The sequence below is a fragment of the Triticum dicoccoides genome, unplaced genomic scaffold (genome assembly GCF_002162155.2).
Source record: "Triticum dicoccoides isolate Atlit2015 ecotype Zavitan unplaced genomic scaffold, WEW_v2.0 scaffold137800, whole genome shotgun sequence".
NCBI classification, from domain to species: Eukaryota; Viridiplantae; Streptophyta; class Magnoliopsida; order Poales; family Poaceae; genus Triticum; species Triticum dicoccoides.
In genome coordinates this window covers 3,422-15,545 of record NW_021197554.1, presented here as the reverse complement: position 1 = coordinate 15,545, position 12,124 = coordinate 3,422, and the positions used below count along the sequence as shown (strand labels likewise).

The 12,124-nt window shown below is 44.7% G+C and overlaps 2 protein-coding genes and 2 pseudogenes across 2 annotated transcripts; all 4 read right to left on the bottom strand.

The window, feature by feature from the left end:
* Nucleotides 1-5,105: 5,105 nt before the first annotated feature.
* LOC119343698 lies at nt 5,106-5,692 on the bottom strand (annotated as a pseudogene).
* A 348-nt stretch (nt 5,693-6,040) lies between these two features.
* Nucleotides 6,041-6,556, bottom strand: LOC119343697 (annotated as a pseudogene).
* A 2,138-nt stretch (nt 6,557-8,694) lies between these two features.
* LOC119343701 (mavicyanin-like) lies at nt 8,695-9,345 on the bottom strand. Its single transcript, XM_037614525.1, has one exon. The coding sequence runs from the start codon at nt 9,272-9,274 to the stop codon at nt 8,759-8,761; it is 516 nt and encodes a 171-aa protein (XP_037470422.1). The 5' UTR covers nt 9,275-9,345; the 3' UTR covers nt 8,695-8,758.
* A 1,788-nt stretch (nt 9,346-11,133) lies between these two features.
* On the bottom strand, nt 11,134-11,686 carry LOC119343699 (mavicyanin-like). The gene has a single exon (XM_037614523.1). The coding sequence runs from the start codon at nt 11,684-11,686 to the stop codon at nt 11,174-11,176; it is 513 nt and encodes a 170-aa protein (XP_037470420.1). The 3' UTR covers nt 11,134-11,173.
* Nucleotides 11,687-12,124: the final 438 nt, after the last annotated feature.

The following is a 12,124-nucleotide window of genomic DNA, read 5'->3' as shown; positions in this document are numbered from 1 at the left end:
CCCGCCACTAATGGCGCCAAGAAATAGAGCACGAACTACTAGGGGCGGATGTGAGGGCGATTGAGTCGATACTCACTGGTGGAACAGAATACTAGCACCGAGAATCGGCCGGAGAAGGCACCGCCGCTCGCCGTCGACGGAGAGAGAGCGGGGGCGGAGTGACACAGAAGCGGGCGCGCGGTTACCAGACGAATTGAGGCGCACGAACTACTGGGGGTGGATGTGAGGGCGATTGAGTCGATACTCATCGGTGTAACAGAAGACCAGCACCGAGAATCGACCGGAGAAAGCGCCGCCACTCGCCGTCGACAGAGAGAGAGCGGGCGCGGAGCGACAGAGAAGTGGGCGTGCCGTTACCAGAGGAAATGAGGCGAGTGGTGGGGGAGGGGAGAGTTAAGTCGCACAGGACGGGGGAGACGGTTCGAGCGACAGAAAAAACAAAACTACTCGCTGGAACGTGTCGCGTGCGTCGGATTTGAAATGGACGGCATCTAGGTAGTGTGGCGATTTTGCAGTCGGGCACAGGGTTGCCAAATACATATTTCGTAAAAATATAGCTTTTCAGCTAAGTTTTTTTGCAAAAAGGATCCAGATCTATTATAGAAGTGCATCCAATGTACAAATCACCTCAAATATAACAAAAATTACATCAAGACTCAGAGGCCACTGAACGACAACTACCACCACCAGAACGAGCCGCTGGCACGACTAAGTTATAGATATCAAGGTCATACGATACTCCCCTCCCTCCCACGCCACTCCTGTGAGCAGCTCAGAGAAACCCTACCGCCGGCCAACCCTCCCCCTCTCCCCCTCCCTCCATTCCTGCCGCCGATGTCAGGCGCTGATGTGTGCACCAATGCCGTAGGTTTACTTGGGGCGACTCCAAGTGTTGAACAAAAGACACGTGCAACCATTTGTTTTGACGCAAGTATATCAGATGCTTTAGATTCTAATCTTCCGACTGTACTACATCTTGGCTCTTTCTTCTTTGAGGTTTCGCCGATGGAGCCGAAGAAGGACACGGTGAAGCCAAACTTCAGAACCCCTCCAAAGTGCAGTAATATTGATAGTATTTTATGTTAGGTGAAGTAGTTTCAAGCATGCAAGCAAATAAGTAGTTCTTTTATTTTAAATTAGTCACGTGTGATCAGCGTGGCCGATTGATTAAGTAGCTTTCTAATTAAAGAATACTAGTGCAGAATAGGAGGGTCCACGTACAGGTTGTGCTAGTTAGCTTGTTTTTCTTCTTTCTCTCCGAGATGTAAAAGGAGGGGACCTCTGAATTAGTTTGAGACAGTTAGTAGTTTAGGTCCTTACGGCTGGTGTCTAGTGTATAAAAGGCAGCGTCCTGAGTCTTGTACGCAGATTAGTTGGGAGTTGAATAAAAAATACCAGAAAACGCCTCACGGCGAGGGGCACCAAAGATGCGTTCTTGCGGTTTCTAAGGTTTCGTTGCTGCTGTTCTTGTGTTGATCTCGTATCAATATTCGGTACAAGTCTACTCCTTTGGCTTCTTGCTATATCGTTTTGATCCAAAGGCTTTTCTTCTTCTACGTCGGTCTGTTTTTTTCCTGCGACGGTTGCTGCCGCTGTTCATTGATATTTTGCAAGTACCGTGAAGGATCAGACCAACCAGCGACTCGTCGTCTAGCCGAGTCTACATCAGGCGCTGCATGGAGAGGCCCGACCGGCATCGTCGTCGGTGGGGCCTCTCCTCCCATTCGCTCGCTCATCGGCGCCTACCGCGGGACGATCCGTCTGAACTGAGGCATTGTGCTCACATGGGGCACGGTGTCGGGCGCCATGGTAGCATGGCTTGCTTGATCTGTCTTCTAACGACCCGGTTCCAATAAGGATCCGAATCTCTTGTGATCTGCTGTGCTGTCTTTGAATCGGGAGCTAGCACACACAATACTCAATGAAATACCACAAAATCACATGTAATGTAATGTAAATCCAGAGTATTTATTACCTGATAGCCCTAGGGCTAGAATACACAACAAAAACAACAATAAAGATGTGGAGTCCCATCAACGTCAATGACAAAGTTGAGTGTAAACCTCATAACCCTATTTTGTATCCTTACTCTTCGTCTGGAAAATCTGTAACATAAAACTTTGCAGCCATATAGGTCAATACATTGAATGTAATGCCAAGTCACATCTAAGGTGTTATAAAATACCTATCATAAATGCATGTTGGCTTGTGCAGTGGTTCTAAATTAATATCTTGCATAAAGCAAATTTTATCCTACTATCAAAAGATTGTGCTATGTCGGCAAATATTATATGATTTAATTGGGCACCACCAATTCAATCAATTCCCTTCGTTGATTATCCCGCTCAAATTTATTAAATGTAATGATATCTCTCAACATTTCCACTTCTAACCGCTCAAGTTGTCCGTAACCAGGGACACGGCTAATCAATGAGTTCTATACAGTCTGCAGAGATTTGTGCACGTTCCCCACAAGACACAATCATCCCTTTGTAGCTCCCACACTCAATTGTACGGAAATTGGGAGATTGTGATGAGGTCTTCCAGAAGAGTTTCCCTTAACTCTGACAGTGCCCATCCCACCTACATATCTACTAAACCAAGTTAGATCACGTAGTAGTTGTGGCTGCACATGTAAGCTAGTAGTTATAAAAAGGTGGTTGATCACTTTGAGCCTGATCGAATGGTCCACTAGTGTGCTCTCCCATGATGGTAACATTGTACCTTGCCACCATTCATACTATTTTGCCTAGGTATTTCATGAAACTATGTTGGTCCTATTTACTACATTGCCAGTCACATCTCATCATGAATATCACTTCACATGAACCCCATCCACTTTAGCAAATAAAATATAATATTTCTACAACGATGGCGACAAGGAAGTAAGCTCAGACCTACTCATTGAACTACACTAGGATCATACTACATATTTATCATACATACTCCTACTCATGCATACTACTCAAAAGGGACTAAATGCATAGTAAAATATAGGTTCATGTGCATGAACAAGAGATGGAACTTGTCTTGGTCTTCACTGGTAATAGTACAAAGTCTGATACTATTCTGCTTCGCTCTTTGGTCAATCTAATATAAGTAAATAACACTCAGTGAACAAGCATGCCATATAGAAGAATAAAAAAGAACACAAGAACAAATATGGCATAGTATAAAAGAACAACAACATACTAAGTATTATATCTAATATAGATTATTATGATGTTTTAGGATAAATGGAAAAGAATTAATGGAAATAAAGATATAGTTAAGCTAGGATTCAAATTTGAATAAATACAAATGGCTTGAATATTTGAAACTAAGTTACATGATGGATGAGGTTTTAGTAGAGATTTATGCAAAAACAATCACTTTGGATTTCTAGTTTACCGGTGATGATTAAAACAAGGCTTGAATTCAAATTTGAATATCCCTAAAAGTATAAACTAAAGCTAGGGTTCATTGGATAAAAGTGAATCATAAGAAAAAAAATGCAAAATGAATTATTTGAGGAATAAAAAATTTGATTATAGGAATTCTATGGTTTGAATTCAAAATTCATATTGAATTATGAAAAGTTTGAAAGTCTAGATCAAGTGGTATATATGAATAAAGAATAACCTAACGATCATAATGCAGTAGATTTCACTAAATCTGGACATGTGGTTTGCAAGCAAGACCCTATTAAAGGTTTAAGTACAAATTTGAACACAATCAAATTTGTATGTTCAAAAGATGAAACCAAGTGTAGCATAGGATGATGCATTTCATGAATATCATTTTGCAAAAAGTTCCCTTGGATTCAAACTTGGAGCTAAAAAGTTATGACGGTTTGAAATCTCAGGTACTTTTCTGCCAAATTTCCATGTAACTCTATGCGGCATGATATTTTGAATTTAAATGGCAAAGCTAAGCTAAGCTGGCAACAAATCGACGGGATCAAGCTTATACCATGCAGGAGGAAGGGGATGATGCATGGGGTTCACCCGTCGGCGACTCCAGGTGAGAGAGAAAGGGGGCATGTGGTGGCCCTTAATCTGAAGTGAGATCGGACGGTCCATGTTGCCTCATGCCTCATACTGATTCGGCTGCTAAAACGGACATGGCGTTATCAAGTCTTGTGTTGGGAATTCGCAGGGTTAGAAACAGTGTTTGTATGTGCAATATTACACAAGTGCAACCTTGTGGCATTATCAACTCTTGCGTTGGGAATTCACATGGTTAGAAACAGTGTTTGCTCTAGAATACAGTGATGTTCACTTGTAATTTGCAGAAGGACAACTTGCAATCAACCATAGTATTTGATCATGCCGGAGATCTCTCATTGTCTACTTGCAATCTAGAATACAGATTGCAAAATGAATGTTCTAATATGTAACTTGGTCCCAGTCGAGGCCGAGCGAGGAGAGGTCACTGAGGATGGCCTCCTCGAAAATCCTGGTGGTACTTGAAGATCACGGTTCAAGCACCCCCGATGTGGAATTTGCTGATCGCCACAAGGGAAGCGAATGCTGAGCGGGTAGCTGGCGGCGGGCGAAGCACGGTCACACCTAAAAAAGGAGCCTGATGCGGAGCTACAACGGCGAAGAGGTGGGAGAGTGGCAACGACGAGCTAGGCGAGGCGGACGGGTGGCAGCCGGGGTCCGGGGCCGTGGGGACCAACAACTATGACCATGGCCAACCGGGGATCCTGGCGCCACCGTCTACACACCGGCGAGAGATGGGATTGGCGAGACGCGTTCGGGATAGAGGGATTGTCAAATCTTTCTAAAAAAATTCACACAGGGCCATAATTCCCTTGACTGATTAAAATTAATAATTTTAGTAACAGTTTAAATCAACGGCTGAAAATAACTAGCAGGGGTTTGTGTAATACAAGTTTAAGTTACAAAATATTGGGCTCTCACGGTTTAGAAAGAACATGTTTCAAGACAAATGTTGTATAAGACCAAAAGAATCTTCATTAACAAATCCTCCAAAATGAATTAGCAAAACACGAAGGCCAAATACGTCCAACATACACATAACTACTTAACTATACACACAGATAGTTGTACTTCTCTATACAATAACGTACACATGTGCGTGCGACTGCCGAGATGCACTCAAGCCATGAGGTAGGCAACGACAAGCAAAACAGCAAGGCCAAACTCCATGGCCTCCACATTGGTTGCAGCGGAGCCAGGTGTTGGCGGGGGAGCGTTGCTTGCACTTCAGCACTTGGGCTGCAGGCTGGGGCGGGTGACGAAGAGGAGGAGCCTGGCATGACATCGATTTTGACCTTCATGCTGCCCGCACAATGACCAAGGAAACCGCAGATGAAGTAGCGGGTGCCGATGGCGGTGAGGGTGACAACATCATTCTCGGAGTTGAAGGTGGTGACGGGGCTGGCGGTGCTGCAGGAGTCGTAGTCTGCCTTGCTAACCTCGAAGACGTCGTGTGCCTGAGAGGAGTACTTGAAGACGATCTGATCGCTGGTTTGGAAGTTCCTAGAGGACGCCCAAGTGACGTAGTTGGTGTTGAGGTCCCATGCACCGCCCAGCTCGCCCACGTTGTAGCTTACCGCAGACGCAGTGCTCAGGACGCCCAAGTGACGTAGTTGGTGCTGATGTCCCGTGCGCCGCCCGTCTCGCCCACGTTGTAGGTTACCACATGTTAGCTTATATATTAGACCCGAGATATATGTTAACATGTGCTCCACTTAGATATGTAATACTTCACTAATTACAAGTTCAATTGCAGCCTACAAATACATATTTTTGAGACATATCAAACAATCATGCTAATTATATATCTAATCTAAGTATAAACCTCTGCCTGGTACAAGTCAAAGTTATGCAAATCTAGCTTATCAAATTCTAGAATGAACATGTTTCTTGACAAATGTTGTATAAGAGAGACAAGAAAAATCTTTATTAAAGAAGAAGCCCGAATACATACAACCTACACATATAATTACTTGGCTACACATATACTTGCTAGTAATAATTACTTGATTATACATGACTTTATACATCTATGTGCAGCTGAACAAATGAACTCAAGCCATGAGGCCAGCAACGGCAAGCAAGACGGCGAGGCCAAAGCCCGTAGCCTCCACAGAGATGGCGGCGGAGACAGGCGTCGGTGGGGAAGCGTTGCTTGCACTTGGGCCGCTGGCCGGGCCAGGCGATGAAGAGGAGGAGCTTGGCGTGACATCGATCTTGACCTTCATGCCACCCGCACAATGGCCAGGAAAGCCGCATATGAAGTAGTGGGTGCCGGTGACGTTAAGGGCAATGACATCATTCCCGGAGTTGAGGGTGACAATGGGGGTCGTAGTGCTGCATGAGTCATAGTCGGCCTTGCTGACCTCGAGGACATCATGCGCCTAAGGGGAGTACTTGAAGACGATCTGGTCGTCGGGTTGGAAGTTCCTGGAGGACGCCCATGTACTGTAGTTGGTGCCGAGGTTCCACGCTCCGCCGGGCTCGCCGACATTGTAGATTGCAGCCGAGGCGGTGCTCAGGATGGCCATCGCGGCCACGGAGAGGAGAATGTTTCTAGTGACGGCCATGGCAGTAGGACCTGCTAGAAGCAAGGCAGTGAGAGCTAGCAGAGGAGATACTAGTCGGATGCTACTATACTGAACCTTGAGGTGAGATTGTGTTGCTTCTTTAGGTGTCTGTGTCGGGTCCTATAAATACAAACTCATGGCCAGGTGGGTTGAAGAAACGCGGGCGGTAGGTGAAAGTGTAGAATATAGAGTACGCGGGAACACGAGCTAGGCATGCAAGTAGTACGTACTTGGTCATACTCAAACACCTAGAGAGATATATAATAAATAATAGACTGAAGGTGTTAAGACCTTTTCAAGCGTTCTCATGTTCAGATGGCAACGGGGACAAAACCCATCGGATTTTGCCTTCCCAAACCCATCCCCACGAGAAAATCGTAAACCCGTCCCCGTCCCCATCACCATGCGCGGGGCTAGTTTTTCAACCGTCCCCTAAACCCATCGGGTTTTGGGGAACCCACGGGGAACCCACGAGAAAATCAAAATATTTAAACAAACATAGTAGCGACAAAGAATAACATTTCAGCAGCAAAACAGGCACATTTCAGCAACATAGCTTGAGAAAAGTTCAACAAAAAACAATGGTAGATGGTTCAACAGCGGTGCCGGTGTGGTGTGCAAGATGGGATCGAGGGAGCGGTGCCCGTGTGGTGTGCGAGACCTAGCGAGGCTGGGGTGCGTCGAGTGGATTTGAGGTTGGGGGCTCGGACGCTGCAGATGTTTGGGCCGATGTGAGTCCAGGCTACATGGCCCAATACCTTGTGTAGTATTTTTGCGGGTAGGCCGGGTTTAGGGTTCGGGTATTGATGAAACGGGTGTGAACCCACGAAACATGCCGGGTTTTACATTTTACCCAACAGCAGCCCCACAGGGTTAGAAAAACGCCCATCCCCGTCCCCTAATGGGGTAAAAACCCACGGGGACGCGGGTTTCGGGGCCCCGTTGCCATCTTGATTCTCATGGCATATCAGCCATTGTACTTGGACTGCTGCTTCAATACCGACGCAGTCTGGACTCCAATCCTCAAAGGAGACGTAGTTGACTATCATAACTGATAAATCTTATATAAGTATATCCATAGGGCCAGCCGCATTTAAACTCTCAGTCTAAAAAAAAGTTTTAACCTCCTCTATTAAAATTGGCAGGTTTATTGTATAAACTCCCCGTCACAACTTTCAACTTAAGAGGTAAAAGCTCTCAGACCATGGATTAAGCACAAAAATAGTGACCAACATTGCATCATCCTGAATTGCAAAATAACGGCTCATGAAAAAAAGACTGAGCGGTAATATTACATTAAAGTAAATTTTATGTACTAAAAGGATGGATATACAATGGCGCCAACGAGGACTACTTTTGATTATAGTGATGAAAGATTTTCGAAGGATAAGTATTATTTGTCAACCAATGTTGGATAGAAGTCCGGTATATTTGTATTATTTGTCGTACATGCTCATAGCATCTTTATGCTATGTATAAGACTTGAAATCTAATCATTTCCTACCAGACCATCTTGATGAATGCTGCGTCGCGCTGCATGGGCCATGACTATCCCTTGATGAAGCACTTTTATCCAATGCAGCTGGTATTTTTACATTACTGAACGATGGTGCCTGGACTGGGGAAATTTTGATCTCTCAGAGCGTTGATAGTGATCATCCTCCAGCCGCAAGAACATAATAGGGAAGAATTCATTCCCCAAAAGCACCCGTCACCCACTCCCATGGCTCTCTCTCCCTCGACGGTGATTGTCCCGTGCAACACCAGAAACAGGAACATGTATCACACTCCATCATCCAAAAAGCAGGGATTTTCCGAGCCGATTTTGATCCAGTATGTCCGGGGTCGGGGGCATCCTAGTTGTTCTTCACCATTTGTTGCAGCTGGTTGTTTGGGACAGTTCATTTACATTCAGGGGCAATACTAATTGCATGTCTAATCTAACTATGTATTTCTGTACTACAAGTTTAAATTACAAAATTGTTGGCTCTCATGTTTTAGAATGAACGTGTTTCAAGAAAAATGTTGTATAAGACCAAAAGAATCTTTATTAATAAATCCTCCAAAATGAATCGGCAATACACAAAGCCGGAATACACCCAACATACACATAACAACTTGATCGTACACACAGATAGTTGCTAGTAATAATTACTTGAATATACATAAAATACACATGTGCCTGCGACTACAGAGATGCACTCAAGCCATGAGGCCGGCAATGGCAAGCAAAACGGCAAGGCCAAATCCCGTGGCCTCCACATTGGTGGCAGCGGAGACAGGTGTCGGCGGGGGAGCATTGCTTGCACTTGGGCCGCTGGCCGGGGCGGGTGACGTAGAGGAGGAGCCTGGCATGACATCGATCTTAACCTTCATGCCGCCCGCGCAATGACCAGGGAAACCACAAATGAAGTACCGGGTGCCGATGGCTGTGAGGGTGACAACATCATTCCCGGAGTTGAAGGTGGTGACGGGGTTGGCAGTGCTGCAAGAATCGTAGTCTGCCTTGCTGACTTCAAGGACATCGTGTGCCTGAGGGGAGTACTTGAAGACGATCCGATCGCTGGTTTGGAAGTTCCTAGAGGACGCCCAAGTGTCGTATTTGGTGCTAAGGTCCCATGCGCCGCCCGGCTCGCCCACGTTGTAGATTGCCGCTGACGCGGTGCTCAGGACGGCCATCGCAGCCACGGCGAGAAGAATGGTTCTCCTGGCAGCCATTGCGGTTGGAACTGTAAAGAGAGCTAGCAGAGGATATTATAACTTGTAAGGCAGGTGTGTATCGATCCTTGAGCGGAGAATGTGTTTGCTTTCCTAGGAGGCAGTGTCGGGTCCTATATATAGAACAATACAGGCTACACCCGGTGTGATGGAGAAACATGTGCGGTTGGTGGGAGCGTAGAATGAAGTTTGTGTACCTGGATTTTGGACTTTGAATATTGTGTGTAGGTGGGAACACAAGCAGCTGGTACGTACTTGATCAAAATAGACTGAGGATGTGAAGACCGGGCTGTGCTGTTGGCGTGCTGACCATTTCACGCGTCCCTTTCCTTTTTCTTCAGTATCGACGCGGTCTACAAAAACATGAGGTAGACTATCACGATCCACATAGCTTCTTTTTTTAGGGGATCCACATAGCTTCTGACGTAGATACAATTATCCAAAGCATTATTTTGACAAAGCTTTATTTATTAGTGGATTTGACATATTAAAGAGACCCTAAAATTTTGTTGTTGGAATGATTTAATTACAAGTGCATCCGCAAAAAGAAAAATTACAAGTACAAATGATACAGTTGGTCACTATAATGTTATCCTATATACCTAAGTTAATAGAGCTAAACTAGCAATTAGTACTACTCTATTAATAGAAAATTGGGGGTCCTACTCTCTGCACAGGTGCATGGTACGGGTGGCCTGTTGCGTGCCATGATTTGGATCGCAAACACTACACACTAGTGTAGAATCTTGAATTTCTCAAAAAAAAAGTGCAAGAAAAAGCACAGTGATCGCTGTCAACTATAATAATATCTATGGTCAATCATAGTTTCTCGTACTTGATAAGAAATATATATACATTTTGCTATATAGAGACTTTTTACGGACGGTTTCAAATTGTGGACTGATTCTAATAGCAAGATGAGTATTTTCAAAATCAATGTGTTTGCTTTTTAAATGACACGTTAAAGTATCTCGTAATGAAATTTTACACATGCGTAAAATACATCTTTGCACACGTGCCAAATTGTTTTCCTTTTTTTGCCACTTCAAGATTTATTTTCGAATTTTTGGAGAATATATATGATATAGAGACAGTGATCCAATACAAATTTCTACTGTTGCTGCCAAGATAAATATGACCTTTCATTTTAGATAAAATATTAGTTGAATTGCAGGCTGCAAACTCCATTTTAGCAGTTTTAAATGTGCTAATTGTATGTATCCAACACTAGTATCAAAACTAGTCCTTGTCGCCATGATACATCTAGGTTTTCCATGAACAATCACCAAAGGAGAGGATCCCCATGTGAATGAATTACTCAAATCACCGCAAAGTGCTGAAATTTTAATTACAAGTTTGGGTGCGAGGAGAGAAATTCTATTGCTCATTTTTTAGATAGCTCACCAGTCATGCCAAATGGTAGGAGAGATATTCCCGCCAAGACATAGCGGATATTTGTAAAATTTAATTCAGTTTAATAATACATCACACAGTATATTATTTCACTCGGTGATGTTATGTTGCAGTCCAGGATGATGCACTGTGGGTCAATTGTACGGCTCAACATGCATTTTACAATTCCTATCATGTTTTTTGCCTGGATGTAATTTAAAACATGTTAACTTAATTAACTGTATACGGTATGAAAGCTTTACTTCTTGATTTGAATATTGGAATTTGTTCAAAGTTGGCCTTTTAAGTTGGAGGTTGTGACTTTTTTTGTCATTGAAACTTGAAAGGTGTATGTGAAGGTGTAAAAGAAATCATTGAAGGCTGCAATATAATTAGTTCTCACGTAAAATTCACATAACTACTTGACTATACACACAGATAGTTGCTAGTAATAAGTACATCTCTATACAATAACGTACACATGTGCCTGCGACTGCCGAGATGCACTCAAGCCATGAGGCCGGCAATGGCAAGCAAAACAACGAGGCCAAGCCCCATGGCCTCCACATTGGTTGCAGCGGAGACAGGTGTTGGCGGGGCAGCGTTGCTTGCATTTGGACCGCTGGCCGGTGCGGGTGATGAAGAGGAGCCTGGCATGACATCGATCTTGACCTTCATGCCGCCCGCGCAATGGTCAGGGAAACTGCAGATGAAGTAGCGGGTGCCGGTGGCGATGAGAGTGACAACATCATTCCCGGAGTTGAGGGTGGTGACCGGGCTAGCGGTGGTGCAGGAGTCGTAGTCTGCCTTGCTGACTTCAAGGACATCGTGTGCCTGAGGGGAGTACTTGAAGACGATCTGATCGCTGGTTTGGAACTTCCTAGAGGACGCCCAAGTGCCGTAGTTGGTGCTGAGGTCCCATGCGCCGCCCGGCTCGCCCACGTTGTAGATTGCTGCAGACGCTGTGCTTAGGACGGTCATCACGGCAACGGCGGGAAGAATGGTTCTGGTGGCAGCCATTGTGGTTTGAACTGCAAGGAGATATAGCAGAGGAGATTATAGTGCAGGTGTTGTTGTGTTGGTCCTTGAGCGGAGATTGTGTTTGCTTCCCATGGTGGCTGTGTCGGGTCCTATATATTACATGCTATGCCCTGGTGGGTTGAACAGACGTGTGTAGTAGGTGGAAGCCTAGAAAGGCATACAGCTGGTACGTACTTGGTCATACTCAGACACGTAGGAGTATATATGATAATCATCGATCGACTGAACATCTGAAGACCAGGCTGTGTTGTTGGCCTGATGACCTTTCACGCGTTTCCTTTCCTTTTCCTCCAGTATCGAGGCGGTCTACAAGACATAAAGTAGACTACCACAATCCACATACCTTGTGACGTAGATCCAAGTGCCCAGCTGCATTTCAACTCCCTCTAAAAAAGCCTTTAACTTCCTCTGTTAAAA

Bases quoted from the DNA above. Each gene is read 5' to 3' on its own strand.
- LOC119343699 (XM_037614523.1), bottom strand. From the start codon at position 11,686: ATGGCTGCCACCAGAACCATTCTTCCCGCCGTTGCCGTGATGACCGTC.
- LOC119343701 (XM_037614525.1), bottom strand. From the start codon at position 9,274: ATGGCTGCCAGGAGAACCATTCTTCTCGCCGTGGCTGCGATGGCCGTC.